A 17,306-nucleotide genomic window follows, 5' to 3' on the forward strand; every position below is an offset into this window, starting at 1 on the left:
ACTATAAATGCCTTCCCCCAGAGTAGTGCACCCAGAGAGCTGACGGGCGACATTGACACAGCATCACCTCAGTCTGCATTACATTAAGGCCGCGCTAGGTGGTGTGCAGCCTGTGGGTGTTGGTAAATGTAGAAAGAAATGTAGCCATCAGGAAAACATCATTTACAACATCTGTTGCCCCAATACTCTTGGTGTTCTCCTTGTCTTTCCTCATCCAGACTCTGGAAACTGCTGATGTTGTCATCAGCTCCAGGTTCTCTAGCTCTCCTTGTGGTTAGGTGGTCTAGAACGCCTGTGCAGCCTCTCACGCCTGTGCAGCCTCTCACGCTAGCTTCCTTTTCTTGGGAATGTGTGGTCAGGGTTCCCCTGTGCCTGGATAGTTGATTGGATTTTGATGTTGGATAATAGTTTATTGTATCTCTATGTAGTCCTAGCTGTCTTAGAAGTCACTATAGACCAGGGTGGCCTCAGACCCACAGAAATCTTCTTGCCTCTTCCTCCCAAGTGCTAGGATTAAAGGTCTGTCACCCACACCCTGTCAGCCCTGGCCTAAGTGTATGAGTCTTAAGGGGCTTTAGGCCATGCAGTATCACCTAACAGCATATGCTAGGTGCAGAGAGAAGTGGCCTGAGGACAGGGCGGTCCCCGTGCACCTCCTGGTCTAGCGCTACTTCCCTCGCTAAGCTGTCAGCTGCGTTTTTATTGTTTTGAAATATTACCCTTAGCTGGGGAGGGGCACATGGAGGGCTGAGGACAGCTTGTGGGAGACTCTTCCACTGTGTGGGCTCTGGGGCCAAACTCCATCAGACCCTTGACTTGGTGATCACTGAGCCGCCTCACTGGCATTGTTTCCCTAAGGGTAAGGTTTCTCCCTCAGGTCACCCACAGTACCTGGATTCTCGTAGGTGTAAGGAATAAGGCCTGAGAAACACAACAAGAATGCGCTTCCTTCCTGGGAGCTTTAAGCCTTTCCTGTTTAATTATAGGGATTTTTTTTTTCAAGATGTAGTTTATTTGTTTTTTTGTTTTGTTTTGTTTTGTTTTTTTCGGAGCTGAGGACCAAACCCAGGGCCTTGCGCTTGCTAGACAAGTGCTCTACCACTGAGCTAAATCCCCAACCCCAATTATAGGGATTTTTAAAAGATGATTTAATTTCACAGGGCAAATCCCACTTAGTCTATTATAAATTTATTTTAAGAAAACTCTGATGTCTTTAAAACTAAAACTTGACATTGTTTAGGAATTCCGAGAAATATCCTACCTCAAGAAATTAAAGATCAAAAAGCAGGACCGGCTGTTCCCTCCAGAGAGCAGCGCCCCAGCACCACCAGCACCTCCCGTCTCGATCACCTCCGCACCCACAGCTGTGAACTCCTCTGCACCAGCAGGTATGGCTCCAGGAAGGATTATGGGCTGGGTTCAACCTATGAGTCATGCCAAGCAAGGACATAGCATAGTGGATGTCCTGTGGTCTGTGTACCATGTGACTAACATTCCTTAGAGTGTGTTCAGAATATACAACCGGTGTACCGTGAACCACATCCCCAGTCTCCAGGCCCCTTGTCCTCCCTGCACTACCGACCATCAAGAGCCTGGGGAGACCCTGGTCATGAATAGACATGACCGAGGCCACATAAGAGTGAATCACTGTGCCTTGTTGGGAAGGAGAGTGCTACTTGCTCCTTCAGGCATGTGGACACTCCTAAAGGCTGTAGAGGCCATGCTGGTGTGGGCAGAGGACAAGGTTCTGCTTCTGGGCACTAGCCCAGCTGCACCTAGTCTGCCCTTAATGGTGAACTCATTATCCCAAGTCCTCTCCGCTGCTTGAATCCTGGGGTCTGCAAACACATGTGGTCAGTTAGAGCCTGCTTTCTGCTCCTCCTTGACAGACCCTTTCTCTGCTGTCTCCTTGCTTGCAGTTCACACCTAAATCAGTGATTTTGTTCTCTACAGAGACTTCAGTGAACGCAGGTGGTGTCCTCACTGTCCACCCCCTAGAAAGAGCAGTTAGATCTCCCAGTTGTGAGATCTGAAGCAGAGGCCATGGCCTGACTATAACTAGTGCTGTGTTTCACTCACAGAGGCCCATCCATCCATGCCAACCTGGCAGTCAGTGCTGGGTACTTGGTGCTTAACTCAGTGTGGCCATACTGATCAGACCTTTCAGCTTGGTCAGCTTGTGCTTTCTTACTCGGGAGTTGGGAGGAAGAGTATGGAAGGACGCAGAGCTCTCACCACCCACCTTCTTCTGAGCATTCTGGCCTCATCTCTAGATTCAGCCTTTCTAGTCTGCCCCTGAGCAGGCCCAGGGTAGCCAGCATGGATCACCCATTTGTTCTCTGTGTAGCCTATGCCCTACCCCATTTTCTCTGTTGCACACTCATGGGTTGGGGTCTTGGGTTTGCTGTTCTGCCTTCTGTTTCCCTACTGCTTCTGTCTTCTTCAGAAGATTTTCCCTAAGAGAAGAGTAAAGGCCAGGGCTGGCCAGACTCTGACCTCTCCTGAAGAGCCAGCTGTTTTGTCTTGCCTTTGTTCATCCTTTCCTGAGAGCGCAGTAGAATGGTCTTAGCCTGACGCTTCTGATCTCTTACCCCAGACAAACCCCTGTCTAACATGAAGATCCTGACTCTTGGTAAGCTCTCCCAGAACAAGGACGAAGCAAAGGCCATGATTGAGAAACTCGGAGGCAAGCTGACAGGATCTGCCAACAAGGCCTCCTTGTGTATCAGCACTAAGAGTAAGTTTGACGGGCGCGTGCCTCTCAGAGGTGGTGAGGGTTCTGTGGCACAGCTAGGGTCAGACACTTCTCACTGTAGCTTGTAGGTAAAACTGGTATTTGTACTGTATTCCGTGTGTTCACACAGGCTCCTGGTCCCAGTCAGACCATAAGCTTACACTGCTCAGTGTTCATGGATGACCCTGGGTTCCTTTGTAGGCAGGCGGAGGTTACCACTTTGTGGTCTGGTGATGGATGCCAGACCCACATTTATATTAAGACTGTTCTGCTAAGTGTTATGGTCTGGGCCTAAGAGTCCATTTCTGCTGAGTGCCTCCTGACACCACACTCAGGATTTAGAGAAGGTGGCCACCCTTGGCTTTGTGGACCAGAGGGACAGCCAGTACCACTGGAGCGTGACTGCTGAGATGAGGTTCAGCGTACAGCTTGGGAGAGAAGTTGTTGGTCATGGGGTCGTTGGCCTTCTCAGACTGTAGGAAGGTAGCCGTTCAGCTTATCGGTTGAGGTTTTCATTTCTCCCTGTCTGGTTGTAAACAGAGGAGGTGGAGAAGATGAGTAAGAAGATGGAGGAAGTGAAAGCAGCCAATGTTCGAGTCGTGTGTGAGGACTTCCTCCAGGATGTGTCTGCCTCAGCTAAGAGCCTCCAAGAGCTGCTCTCAGCCCATAGCTTGTCCTCGTGGGGGGCTGAGGTGAAGGTAGAGCCTGGTGAAGTGGTGGTCCCCAAGGGGAAGTCAGCTGCACCCTCCAAGAAGAGCAAGGGTGCTGTCAAGGAGGAAGGTGAGACCCACCTGCCCTACCTGTGACCTTGGTTCTGTGTCCCTAAGGTGCTGTGGCGAGCAGTATCCTTAGTTCAGTGAGCGGACACAAAGCAGCAGGCCCTGTGGGGCAACAGGTGGTGTGCAGGTGCCATGACAGATGCCTCTGGAAACTGTTCTGCCTTTGCCTAAGTGGAGTCTTTGTGTTCCTCTGTCCCTTCCTTCCCAAGGTGTCAACAAGTCTGAAAAGAGGATGAAACTAACTCTGAAGGGAGGAGCAGCCGTTGATCCTGACTCTGGTGAGTGATCAGAGCCTCCCATGCCCTGGGAGATTAGGAGATGTCTCTAGTCAGGGTAGCTAGAGGGGAGCAGGCCAGTCCTGGACGCATGAGGGTCAGTGGGTACCTCTAAAGGTGTTGTGACATGAAACTAGCTGGGGACATGAGGCCTCTGTTCACCCTCTCCCTTCAAGGGAGAAAACCATAGGAGCTTTGTCTCTGGGGCAGGTCTGGAACACTCTGCACATGTCCTGGAGAAAGGCGGGAAGGTGTTCAGTGCCACGCTTGGCCTGGTGGACATTGTGAAAGGGACTAACTCCTATTACAAACTGCAACTTCTGGAGTCCGACAAGGAGAGCAGGTGAGCCTGGGCCTCCACACTGAGTGTGTGCTGCCCACCTGTGGAAGTCAGGCCGCTGCAGGGCCTGGAGCAAGAGAAACGGTCACAAAAGCCTATAGCGTTTGAAGTTCCTCCATAAAAAATAGCCACTCCTGAGTATCACTTATGCTGCCTTGCTTAACCATCACGGGTGTAGCTCCACTGATCCACTGGGCTATTCTGTTAGCCTCGAACTCGGAGGCCCACCTTCCTGTTACTTCCCAAATGCTGTGATTAAAGGCGTGCGCTACCACACCTGACTTCAAATTTATCGTTTTATGCTATTCCACACTTGCTGATCACTAGAATGAAGGTTATAGTTTAAACATCCTCTCTCAGTTATAGATGCTTGCCTAGTGTGTTCGAGGCCCTGGGTTCCACCTGCAGCACCACTCAATCAACACATGAAGGAGAGAGTGTGCTTTTAATGCTGCCCCTTATGGAGGAGGGCCTAACAGAACAGAAGCTCACCCTGGTCTCTGTCCCTTTACAGGTATTGGATCTTCCGGTCCTGGGGCCGAGTGGGCACAGTTATCGGCAGTAACAAGCTTGAGCAGATGCCGTCCAAAGAGGATGCTGTTGAACACTTCATGAAGTTATACGAAGAGAAGACTGGAAATGCCTGGCACTCGAAAAACTTCACAAAGTATCCCAAGAAGTTCTACCCTCTGGAGATTGACTATGGCCAGGTAATCACAGTAAGGTCTGTTCCTTTAACTCCACAGATATGTTTAAAGAAGAGTTAACAATACCAGGTGACGAATTCTTCCCCCCAAAGTGGAGGAAAACTTAACCAACTCATTCCATGAGGCCAGTGTTACCAAAGAACATCAGAAGAATATGCTGAACACCATCTCTGTAACGTAAAATCCTAACTAGTAAGTCAGGCCGTGTATGAGGTTTGTACACCAAGCTCAAGTACAATACAAACAAGTTTGAGGTTGTTGACATTTCAGTGTGCCCTGTGAGTGAGGGGTAGACGTCACATGAGCGTGTGGGAGCCACAGAAAACATTTTGTAAAATGTATACCATAAAGCATCGAATGAGTAAGAAAGGAGTGGAGGGAGCTCAGGCTGGGTTTGAACTCACATCTTCCTCAGCCTCCTGGGCACTAGGATTACAGGTGTGTGCAGTCGCAAGTGTTGTCAGGTCCACTGGTAGTAGATATTGGGGCACCAAGGAAAGGTGGTTTCTGAAGTTGCTTGTAGAAGATTTCATTGGAATCCATGCGTCACCACTGAAGTGAAGTGATGTAGGGTCAGGATGGTTGGTGTGCTCTGCCCCCGAGTAGACTGTGCCTATCCTGAAAGTCTCTGTGTGCTATGAGGCAGGATTCGGTTACCTCTTAGGTGATATTTGCACTTAGAGGCAGACAGGGTAGTACCCTCCTTGCCCGGGATTAGCCATAACTGTCCCAGCACATGTCTGCGCCTGGCTGTCTCACCTTTGGAGCCACTTCTCATCATAATACTGGAATCCTGCATTAATCCTGCAGTGCATGTGGTGCTCACCCATTTCTTCACGGTCAGGACCACGCCATACACTCTCCAAAGACACCACTCTCCATGGAGCCACAATGTGAGACAGAAGTAGTTTGGCATTTTAAAAGCAGAAATCATGAAGCTAATCTTAATAATTTAAACCACCCTGCACAGTTAAAGCATCATTTCTTCAGATTACATAGAATTCCATCTTGTGGTGGGCCAGAAATCACAGTTGATGAAAACAGCAAGTCCTTCCCCCTCAGCTAGACATTTAGATTCTCTTCAGGTACCTGTTGTGGTGATTCGGGTGAGCACACAGACCTGAGTACCTCTCAGGTTCATTTCTGAGAGATGGAGTCACTGGGTCATAAGAAATATCTACTTAATATGGCTTCCTACAGCATATAGATCCATTTGCCCTCCAGTGGGGCCATACCCACAGGACAGAAAAGCACCTCTAAAGCTCTGTACACAGAGTAGGTCTACTGGGAATGGTGGCAGCACTGGGCAGCACAGGTGACTGCAGCTGAACCCAAGGAGAATCCAGGTCCACAGCACAGCACCTGCCTCCTCAGACCTCAGGTATGAAACTTGAGGTGAGGCAATCACAAAGCAGTCGATCTTAACCAGAGTCTTGGGAAGACAGGAGTACAATCTCACTGTCTCATAGGTGAAGAGTGCTGTGTAGAGGCAGAGCAGGGATGGCGGATGCTGAGATGTGCCATGTTTTTGTTGAGCTGGCTGGCAGAGCATGAGACCAAGCCTCAGGGTGGTTCTGTAGAGAACACGTAAGCGGGGTCCTGCAGCAGCCCCGGACAAGCAGCTGCAGGCAAAGGGAAGACTTTGTCTAACAAGCTCCTGCGATGACCTGAGCTTCATTTTCACAGCAGCCTTCCCTTCTAAAATGAGTATGGATGTGCACCGGGCAGCTTCTGCGGGGTACCAGCATACCAGAGACAGACAGGCAGGCAGACAGACATCGTCAGAACAGCTGGGATGTGAACCTGAAGCAGTCAGGAGGGCATGGGGGAATGCATGGGCCTGTGCCCTGTGGCCGCCATTGTCTGGAGAGTTTGACTTTTTTTGGTGGCAGTATTCTATCCTGTGTCCTCATTAGCTGTACCTAACCCATGTTCCTTGTCCTCTTTCTGGTTCCCCACTTCCCTGAAGGACGAAGAGGCAGTAAAGAAGCTGGCGGTGAAGCCTGGCACTAAGTCGAAGCTGCCGAAGCCGGTGCAGGAGCTCGTCGGGATGATCTTCGACGTGGAGAGCATGAAGAAGGCCTTGGTGGAGTACGAGGTGCGTATTGAGGCCATGCTCTCTGCTCGTTTTTTTGCACTGAGCCTGGCGAGTTCAACTGTGTTACTTTCCCTTTCTAAAACTCAAGTGGCCACAAATGTCCACCCAGCTCAGCGCCCGCTTGCCCCCTTAACCCTGTGGTGGGATGCGTGGTGGACTGTAGAGGACTCTCCTGGGCCCCGGGCCCCTATTGCCTGTTGCCATTTTGATTTCTGTGTTAGGTAGGTCTGGTTCTTTCTTTGCGACGCTGACAGACCAGCTAGCTGATGCCAGTGGAAGTCCCAACCTCCACTCACTTGTAGACAAAGAAAACTGGGCTGGAGAGACTGCTCAGTAGATAAGAGCCATAGCTCTGTAACGTCAGCTCCAAGAGAATCCCTCTTTTGGCTTCCACAGGCACTGGTACCCAAGTGATACAGGCATATAAGTAGCAAAGAAGTCATAGACATAAAATAATAAAAAAATTAAACTGTAAAGAAAACTCCTGTGACCACTACTGTCTTGATCCATGCTCCAGTCAATCAGCCAAACTCCAGTCAGCTCTCTTAAACCCTGGGGCTGGGTGCAGCTGTGTTAAGAGGTCTTGCTCATCTCACACACGTGGGGTGAGATGATGCCAGTTGGAACCACGTTGCTCCCAAGTGGGCCTACATGGCATGGACAACAGGCTGTCAAGAATAGGCTTTCTCACTTCACCTGTAATCTTCCTAGCAAGGAGGCGACCTGTGTACTTGGGCCAGCCACACAGCCTCCTATTCTCTGGCCACGAGTCCATAAGCTACAGGCTGCTCTGCAAATCAGGCAGCTCTGGTGGATGTGCCCAGTGCTGCAGTCTTAGGGCAGTAATGTACTGGCACACAGGTGTGTCTCCTCAAGCACTGAGAGACAGTGCAGGCCGGCTCACTTACAGGAGGGAGTAGATGTCACTTGAGAACAGTTGGTCCAGTTTACAAGTGTGGATCTGTCCGCTCTTCATCACTGTAACACAATGATCTCTGCCTTCACAGCCCAGTACCCTGATTAACAGTGGATCCTGAAGTAGTGTGGTTAGTCACAGTGGTGTTAAGTGTGCGTAGCCTTTAGGGTGGCTGATTTGAAAGGCTCATGTGTATTTTTGAAAAATAACATTCATTAGAACTTTGAGGCTCTTGTTTCTGAACTGGATGGCAGCAAAGGTCATAAGAACACACACACACACACACACACACACACACACACCCTCTGTTCCTTGCCCTAGAGTACAGTGGGAGGTTTAGTCCATCACCTCGGTCCTGTGGGATTGTAGGAGTTATGTTGGGTCTTCCTTCAGAAGTGCTGAGCTGTATGCATTGGGCTTGTGTTACACAGCATACAGGGTGGGGTAAGAGGGTGACACCTTCTGTGCAAGCAGGCCACTGCTCCTGTGAGGGAACAGTGGTGCGTCACCACAATGCAGAATGCATTTAGGTTCCCTGTCTCCTCAGATTGACCTTCAGAAGATGCCCTTGGGGAAACTGAGCAGAAGGCAGATCCAGGCCGCCTACTCTATCCTCAGTGAGGTCCAGCAGGTAAGCAAGTACCTCCGGTCCTCCAGCCGTTAGCTTCTCTTCTAGTAAGAAACAGTAGCAACATCTACTGTGTGGGAAGAGTGACAGACAGTACTAAACTGTACTTTATGAGGATTTGGACTTTTTTCAGTTCAGTAAATATTATGGTCCAGTTCATTGCTCAAAGACTGTTAACAAAATTCACGTAGTCATGATTTTAGTTATCGGATAGTTAATAAACTCCTTAGAAATTTAAATATGGGAGAGAACTTTGTCTAGTTCAGCCCTATGTCATACTTCATCCTCAAGAGACCAAAAGGCTCTGTTTGTACTTGAAGGTGGGGTGTAGCATCTTTGAGAAGAAAACAAAGCACCCAGCAAAGTAGACTTCCTGGGCATCGTGAGCTGTAGAATCTGGGTGCCTCTGAGCAGTGAGCTTGTGTCCCTGCTTCCACACTCGGGCCTCACATCTCAGTCTGTCTGGCTCATGGCCCCTGGGTAGCAGGAGCGGACTGTATCTGCCACTGTAGCGGGTGGATGCTCCCCAATGCTGTGGACAGTTTTCTGTTTGTTTGTTTGTTTGTTTGAGACAGGGTTTCTCTATGTAGCCCACACTGGCCTAGAACTGTGAGACCTGGCTGGCCTCCAGTTCACAGATCCACCTGCCCTGAGTGCTGGGATTACAGGTGTGTGCCAACATGCCCAGCTGAACAGTTTTCAAACAAAAATTCACAGGAATTTTCCACAGTAGCCGTGAGCCCCCGTGTAGCCTTGCGGTAGCACTTTGTATGAAATAGGTAACAGCATATCCTTCTCTGTATAAATAAGCTGCAGTTACAGGACCATTATCCTGGGGGCCCCAGTGCCACTACTCCATTGAGAAGGTACGCTAATGACCCTGCTTGTGTTGACAGCAGCTGCTTTAGTCCTGTGTTCCTTCTGTCTGTCCCCTTCCCTTTTAGGCAGTGTCCCAAGGCAGCAGTGAATCTCAGATCCTGGATCTCTCCAATCGCTTCTACACCCTCATCCCCCATGACTTTGGAATGAAGAAGCCCCCACTTCTGAACAACACAGACAGTGTGCAGGTAATAAATAGGCTGTGGGGCTGGACCCGGGGCTGGGTCTTACTGGGACTGCCCTCCTCTCTGTGTTCTCTAAGAGTCGGATCTCCCCTTTCTTTCCTTTGCTTTACCAAGTCAGTTTAGGAAATTGTCATTCACGAAGAAGACCATTTCTCTGTCCCACGTAAAGGTCCCCATGACTCCCTGACCTAGGCCAGTTTGTGGCATCCTTCTGACATCTTCCCCTCCCTTCCCCAGGCATCAGCCTTATTAGCATGCAGAGAAATGCCTGAGTGCCCACTGTGAGTGAGGAGTGATGGGTGGCAGGGTCTGGCCAGCACAGGCTCTTCCCCTTAAGCGGAGATAGCGGGTGTCATCATCTTTCTGCATGTACTCCTGTCAGGGCTTGTTTGTCTCCTTCCCTATGGACTTAGCTCCCAGCTCTGTACTCTGTCCCCAGGCCAAGGTGGAGATGCTGGACAACCTCCTGGACATCGAGGTTGCCTATAGTCTTCTCAGGGGTGGGTCTGATGACAGCAGTAAGGACCCCATCGATGTCAACTATGAGAAGCTCAAAACTGACATTAAGGTGAGAAGCCTGCCCTTCCCATGTAGCATTCAGTAGCTCACCCCAGAGCAGCGGCCCCAACCTACGTGTGCAGGTGAGCCGTCTTCACAGCTCCTCAGGTGTGTGGCTAAGCCTTGAGACTGCATTCTCACATATCCGGGTGGTGCTGGTGGGCTTTGAGACCCCCTGGAAAGTCTGAGCTAGCTAGAGCCTCAGGTCGGGGTGGAGACTGGGTTTTGGAAAGTTCCTTTTCTTCTATTTCGGGCCCAAGCAGTCACTTGAACTGGGCTGTATTGAAGGCTCAGGTGGGCGGGAATTTCCCTGCCTGAAGTGTGTGTGCCACTGTCCCAGCCAGAGCCTGAATCTGGCGTGCCCATTGTCTTGGGTTTCTATTGCTGCCACACAGAATGCAAACTGGAGAGGAAAGGGTTTGTTTGGCCTATACTTCAGGATTGCAATCCATCCCTGGGGGAAGTCAGCATAGGAACTCAAAACAGGGCAGGATCCTGGAGGCAGGAGCTGATGCAGAGACCATGGAAGGGTGCATCTTACCTGCTTGCTTCCTTTCCATGACTTGCTCAGCCTGCTTTTCTAGAACCGTGGACCACCAACCCAGGGATGGCGCCACCCACAATGGGCAAGGCCTTCCCCATGAATCACTGAGAAAGCGCCTTACAGCTGGATCTCATGGAGGCAATTCCTCAGTTGAGGCTCCTTTCTCTGTAATGACTCTAGCTTATGTCAAGTTGACACACAAAGTCAGCAGTACACCCATTCTCTGACCCTGTTTCTGCCAGGCAGCAGGGACCCACTGCAGTCCAAGTATTACTGGTGGTTGAAGTCTGGGCCAGATGTTTCCAGATTCTTGGCCTCTTAATCAAAGGATTGAAATAAAGGTTTGCAAAAGTAGTGTGGGCTGGGTGGTGCTCTATTTTAATCACAGTCTTGATTGTGTCCGCCCTGGTCCCGTGCATATCCTTCCATGTGCATGTGATTTCAGTCATTAGAGATGCCGCGGTTCCCATAGGCATGAAATGAGGAGGATTTATTCTAGTTAGAGTTACTTACTATTGAAACACCAAACCTAAGGAACTTAGGAAAGAGACGATGCATCCACATCACAGTTGTCACTGAAGGAACTCAGCAGGAACCTGGAAGCAGGAGACGATGCGGAGGCCATGGAGGCCGGCTGCTTACTGGCTTGCTCCTGATGGTTCTCTTGGCCTATTTTCTTATAGAACCCAGGACCACTAGCTCACGGGCGGCCCTACCCAAAGTGGACTGGGCCCTCCCATCTAAATCACTAATTAAGAAAATGCCTACAGGCTTGTCTACAGCCCAGTCTTATCAAGGCAGTCTGTCATGTGAGGTTCCCTCCCGTGACTCTGGCTTATGTAAAGTTGGCATAAAACCAGCCAGCACAGTAGTCTCTGCAGAAGTCCACTAAAAGGACAGTTTGCCTTATTACCCAAGACCAACTGAGGCTTGAGCAGCCTTCCTACTCAAACTCAGACATAAGTGGAATATAATTGAACAGAATCTATCTAAATTTTTTTTATTTAGATTTATTTATTTTAGTTATGTGAATACACTGTTGCTATCTTCAGTCACACCAGAAGAGGGCATCAGATACCATTACAGATGGTTGTGAGCCACCACTGGTTGCTGGGAATTGAACCCAGGACCTTTGGAAGAGCATCTCTCTAGCCCCTTTGGTTCTTAGCTTACTCCATTGTTTGGAAGTTGGTGTCCCACAGCAGATAGAGGGGTACAGGTTTTAGGAGCTTTGAATGGAGAGGAATGTGTACAGAATGAACAAGTGGGTCTCACATTAGAAAATGGTGGCCCATATAGCCCAAACAAGACTTCCAGGTGGCTAAACTGTTCCCTAAGCTTGCTATCCTCACCACTAGAGTGTGATGCCAATGCACCTTCTTAATGGGAAAGCGAAGATTCGTGGTGAAGAAGCTCCTGCTTTTAACTCTTACAAAGCTTGTAGTTGAGAGCACAGATAATCAGAATTCTTAGGTTTTCCAAACTTAAAGCAAGAAAATGTACAGAACATCTATAGCCTCCCGCGCATGGCTACGATGACATCACTGGTTAGTTGGGCATGCACTGAACCAGCTGTGGTACACATAGACAAGAGACTGTCCCCAAAACCCTGAGGTGGGGCTGGGGGATAGTTGGTGGTTAGGCATGTGAAAGGCCCCTTGGTCCATCCTTAGGACTGGGATAGGGAAAAGAAAATTGTATGATGTCACCTTGTGACATCCTGGTCTCCTAGACTCCTGGTCAAAATAGTTCCCTTGTTCCACCTCAGTAATGGTGAACCTCTGTTTCCAGCTTAACTCATAGTCTAGCATGAGGCAAGAACTTTGAGCTTCTCCTCTAGCAGTCTGAATGGATAAGTAAATATTCAGGCTCATGGGGCCCTGGCCTCGGCCTACAGGGTCAGTCCTGGGGCAGTATGAACTGCCCCTGGAGACTTCTAGGTTAGTATGTCAGTATTCTTCCTCTCTGGGTGTCTCCCTGCCCTAATTCCAGATGTCTGTTCTCCAGGTGGTTGACAGAGATTCTGAAGAGGCTGAGGTCATCAGGAAGTATGTGAAGAACACTCACGCGACCACGCACAATGCCTATGACCTGGAAGTGATAGACGTAAGATTCCTCTTCCCCTTTTCCGTCCTGCCAGGTCTCCCTAGCCCCTTCTTTCCTGGCTCAGAAAGCATGAGCCATTTGCTTTGTTTTGCTTTGTTTTTGAGACAGGATCTCTATGTACTCCTGGCTGTTTTGAAGCTCGCTGTTTACAGCAGGCGAGCCTGGAAAGGAGAGCTGCCTTCTCTGCCTCCTGAGTGCTTGGGATTAAAGGCTTGTGCCACAGCTGCCCAGCTGTACTATTAGTAAGCAGAGGTGACATGTTTGTTGTGCAGGAAAGTAAGTGGTGGTGTACAGTTGGCCTTGGCTTTTTCTGGGTATTGAAAGTGCCCCAGATTTGTCAGAAAATATGATTACCAGAAAGAAGTTCATGATAAAGTTCCCCGGGCCAGATGTGGTACACATCTCTAATTCCAGCACTCGGGAGGCTTAACAGACCAATTAGTTCCAGGTTAGCCCGGTCTACATAGTGAGAACAGTCTCGGAGAAAAGGTTCCTTAGGTGTGTCCCCCGATGTCTGTAAATGGAGCCTTGGGACACTTGCATTGGGTCATCCCATCCCCATCTGTGATAATGTGGCAGAGCTAAACCGTCCTAGCTCTTGTGACAGTGGTCAGTACCGGACACTCCCAAGTCCACTTATCCCTTCAGGGAACCTGAGTAACAATATCTGTCTCCCTTTTGCCAACTTTCTGCCCAGATCTTTAAGATAGAGCGAGAGGGAGAGAGCCAACGCTACAAGCCCTTCAGGCAGCTTCACAACCGGAGACTGCTGTGGCACGGGTCCAGGACCACCAACTTCGCAGGCATCCTGTCACAGGGTCTGCGGATAGCCCCACCTGAAGCACCTGTGGTAGGTGGCTGCCGTCTATGGGAAGTACAGAAGTACTTACTTGTTCCTGCAGTGATCTCCCCCTGAGAGTCCAGCCTGCAGCGGGCCCTGTCAGAAGGGAACAGGCTTTGGACCCAGGCATGCCTCTGCCTTTCCTCAGCTGGCAGCATCCATGAGCTCTCAGATTTCCACCATTTAAAAAAAAAAAAAAAAAAATAAGGGGTTGGGGATTTAGCTCAGTGGTAGAGTGCTTGCCTAGCAAGCGCAAGGCCCTGGGTTCTGTCCCCAGCTCCGAAAAAAAAAAAAAAAAGGACGACAAGGGATAGATGATGTCCCCTGCTGGGTTACAGAAGGGACTGAACAGGCCCTCTGAGATGCCATCCCAGCCCCTCACTCACTGTAGAGAGTAAAGAAAAGGAAGGGGCTTGGTGACTATAGCTCTTGTGCTAGGTACTGGTGTGTGGCTGGATGGTGACATCAGTGCTTGCTGGATGTATATATGTGCCTGGCTTAGTGTGAGTAGTGACTATTAACTCACTCACATTAGCCTTATGAGACTTCCTGGTAAAGAGAAAGTGGCATCCTTGGCTGTTGCATGACTTCACACAGCCTGCCTGTAAGCACTGGCCTTTGATGAGAAAGAGCTATCCCTTCCTCTTGGGAGGTGCTGGCTGTGGAGCTTAGCTGAGCAGCAGCTGTGGGGATTCACCACTGGAAGGTTTACCGCTGTCCCTCTTCCAACTCTCCAGACAGGCTACATGTTTGGGAAAGGAATCTACTTTGCTGATATGGTGTCCAAAAGTGCGAACTACTGCCACACGTCTCAGGGAGACCCGATTGGCTTAATACTGTTGGGAGAAGTTGCCCTTGGAAACATGTGAGTGTCCGGACTCTGAGCAGGGTGGGTAGAGTAGACTAGAAGGAGAATCTTTTTGACTTGTAAGTGCAGTAGACAGCAGCTCGGGATCGAGGGAGATTCAGAGAAGCTATGAAACCAAAGGCAGAAATGCGGAGGCCGAGACCTGGCAGCACAGTCCTTCTGCGGAACAGGGAGGCAGGGAAATCATTGTTCAAAGAGAAGATCTGATTCCTCCATCCTCTGGCAACCTCCATCTGGTGAGCTGTGACCAGAAGGAGATGGTGAAGCAAGCCATAGGGTAGACTAGACGGGAACCGCCAAGCAGCTGGCCACAACTCCAGACGCGCCCGCCCTTCTTTGGAAATAACCCCCCAGCAGTGGCAGCAGTTCCAGACTCCCTACTTGAGAAGAGTCAGGAGCTGGGGAGGGAGGTGCCAGGGTAAGGGTGGACAGAATTCTGTGGGCGCTTAGTTTCCATGCCAGTAAAGATGCTGAGGGAGTGTTGGTTGGGAGCCCAGTGACCAGAGGCTCTTCTGAGACTGTCCTCTTTTGAATAGGTACGAACTCAAGCATGCTTCTCACATCAGCAAGTTACCCAAGGGCAAGCACAGTGTCAAAGGTACTGTCCCCAGCCTGACATGGCAGGTTCGGGTGGGGGCGCCTTTCCTCCAGCAGCTGCACTCTCGCTACAGGAGGTTCATTTAGAAACAACTGCCTCAGTCCTTGTGTCATAATGCCATGCGAGTTCTGTGGGGTACCATGAACTAAGCAGGGCACAGGTCACTTCAGATTTTGAGCAGTGATATCAGGGCCCAGAGGACCTCTGGTGCACCTGGAATTATGGGTAGCATATGATGGTCAATGCCTAGGGTATAACCTCAGCTGGACCAATGTAACTTTACTGGTTTAGAATGTTGCCTTGGAACCTTTCTTTACAGTGTCTGTGTTTGCATCTAAAGGATGTTTAAAGTGAACACACACATCCTGTATCAAATAGATGTTGTATACCCAGGACATTTCCACACCTCCTGTTCCACACCCCCTGTTATACCTAACACTTGAGCCTTCCACCTTACAGGTTTGGGCAAAACCGCCCCTGACCCTTCGGCCAGCATCACCCTGGATGGTGTAGAGGTTCCGCTGGGAACAGGGATTCCGTCTGGTGTTAATGACACCTGCCTGCTGTATAACGAGTATCCTTTCATGGCCGGGCTGTGCATGGAGCTGTGCGTGTGCTCTTACTGCCCAGGGCAGCTTCTATGGGGACAGTGACAACTTGCCCTTGGGTGGTCTCCTGTGTGGCCTTGAGGTCTGACTCCCTGCTGCACGGGTAAACCTGTCTCTCTGGGCACCAACCTTCCCCACTCTTGGGAGATTGAGTGTTGGGTAGGAGGAGGTCTTGGGGTCTCAACTGTTGGCTCCTTGACAGCCGCCCTCCCCAGGTACATTGTCTACGACATTGCTCAGGTGAATCTGAAGTACCTACTGAAACTGAAGTTCAATTTCAAGACCTCCTTGTGGTAGAGTGAAGGCGGGCTTTGCCAGCACCCGGGGCCTAGGGGATAATGCCCCTAGTGCCTCTGCACCAAACACCACAACACCTCAGCCATGCTGCCGCCTCAGGGTGGCACCCTCACCGAATCTCCTTAGGAAGGACTTTACACAGATAGGTTGCGCTGGAGTGGGACGGCTGTTTGTGGTTTGTCCAACCAGGCACAGCCGTGACAGACAGCTGGCAGTAGAGGGAAAGTTGGGGAGAGGTTTTTGTTGTTTGCCTAGACTAGTCCTGAGGGAAGAAACCGCCACGTCACAGTCACAATGTCTGCCTTACTGGCTTCCCCAGGGAAGGAAAATGTGCTTCCTCCCTTCTTTCAAGGGTTCATCTTTGGTTTGATTTTGGCAAAATGTTAAGCATTTATTTTGAGCTAAAAAATAAAAACTAATTTCATACTATATAGATTTTCTTTTTTTATCTTGTATGTCCCCTTCTTAGCCTTCTTGGCTTTTGTTTTGCTGGGTTTTCAGTGATAGACGTGGGGTAACCAAAAGAAGGGGCTCCCTGAAGCACTTAGCTGGGGAACTGAGCCTGTAGTGTGGTCGGTTCGAAGTCGCGCTTGGGATTCTTGATTCATCCCTGAGCAATTTGTCTTCCACATTGAACCGTCTGTAATCAGTATAGCCACCCAAAGGGCTATGGTTCTCAATTAAAATGCAAATGGCTATCTATTCCTGTGTTGTGTGCCTCATCTCCTCTGGGTCCCTATAGCACTGAACCCCAAAAGTATATCTCCCTTCAGATTTCCAATATTTGGCAAGGCAGTAGGACTAACTATGCCAGTGGGTTTCAGCCTTCCCAACGCTGCACCCCTTAATGTAGTTAGTCATGTTGTGGTGACCCCGACTGTAGAATTGGTTTTGTTGCTACTGTTCATAACTGTAATTTTGCTGCTGTTATGAAATCATAATGTAGATATCTATAGTCTTCCAATGGTCTTAGCTCTTGTAAAAGGGTTGCTCAACCCCCAAAGGGTTGCGACCCCAGATTGAGAACCTCTGCACTGTCCTGTCCTAAAACCACAAAACCACAGGCCACTCAGAGCTAGCTGGGATTTGGAAACTGCTTGACAGCTACACTCAGCTCTGAGGTCAGGGCCCCTTGTGACCTTTATAGAAGTGTGTAGGACTGATAGATCCAAGATCAACCCCCACCATCCCCTAACTCAAGGACTTACATGCTTGGAGTTGTTTTGGTGGTTTTGATTTTTGGTGGGAGGAACAAAAAGCAGGATTCAGTTAAGACAGGAAAGAAGAAAACAAATTTTCTATTCATTTGTGGTCTAGCGCTCTGCTCTGTAGAATCAGGTGTGTG

The 17,306-nt window shown here is 49.7% G+C and overlaps 1 protein-coding gene across 1 annotated transcript in view; it reads left to right on the plus strand.

The window, feature by feature from the left end:
- Parp1 (poly (ADP-ribose) polymerase 1) overlaps positions 1–16,390 on the plus strand; it is a 31,812-nt gene extending 15,422 nt beyond the window's left edge. Inside the window, exons 8-23 of the mRNA NM_013063.2 lie at positions 1,241–1,388; positions 2,597–2,737; positions 3,275–3,514; positions 3,723–3,791; positions 3,999–4,131; positions 4,643–4,838; positions 6,805–6,933; positions 8,397–8,480; positions 9,422–9,544; positions 9,981–10,109; positions 12,651–12,749; positions 13,447–13,599; positions 14,328–14,455; positions 14,995–15,056; positions 15,516–15,630; positions 15,880–16,390. Of these exons, the coding sequence (NP_037195.1) occupies positions 1,241–1,388; positions 2,597–2,737; positions 3,275–3,514; positions 3,723–3,791; positions 3,999–4,131; positions 4,643–4,838; positions 6,805–6,933; positions 8,397–8,480; positions 9,422–9,544; positions 9,981–10,109; positions 12,651–12,749; positions 13,447–13,599; positions 14,328–14,455; positions 14,995–15,056; positions 15,516–15,630; positions 15,880–15,961 (2,031 nt within the window). The 3' untranslated portion in view covers positions 15,962–16,390. The remainder of the gene's footprint in view (positions 1–1,240; positions 1,389–2,596; positions 2,738–3,274; positions 3,515–3,722; positions 3,792–3,998; positions 4,132–4,642; positions 4,839–6,804; positions 6,934–8,396; positions 8,481–9,421; positions 9,545–9,980; positions 10,110–12,650; positions 12,750–13,446; positions 13,600–14,327; positions 14,456–14,994; positions 15,057–15,515; positions 15,631–15,879) is intronic.
- The last annotated feature ends 916 nt before the right edge of the window (positions 16,391–17,306 follow it).

Source organism: Rattus norvegicus, chromosome 13 (genome assembly GCF_036323735.1).
Source record: "Rattus norvegicus strain BN/NHsdMcwi chromosome 13, GRCr8, whole genome shotgun sequence".
Taxonomy (NCBI): domain Eukaryota; kingdom Metazoa; phylum Chordata; class Mammalia; order Rodentia; family Muridae; genus Rattus; species Rattus norvegicus.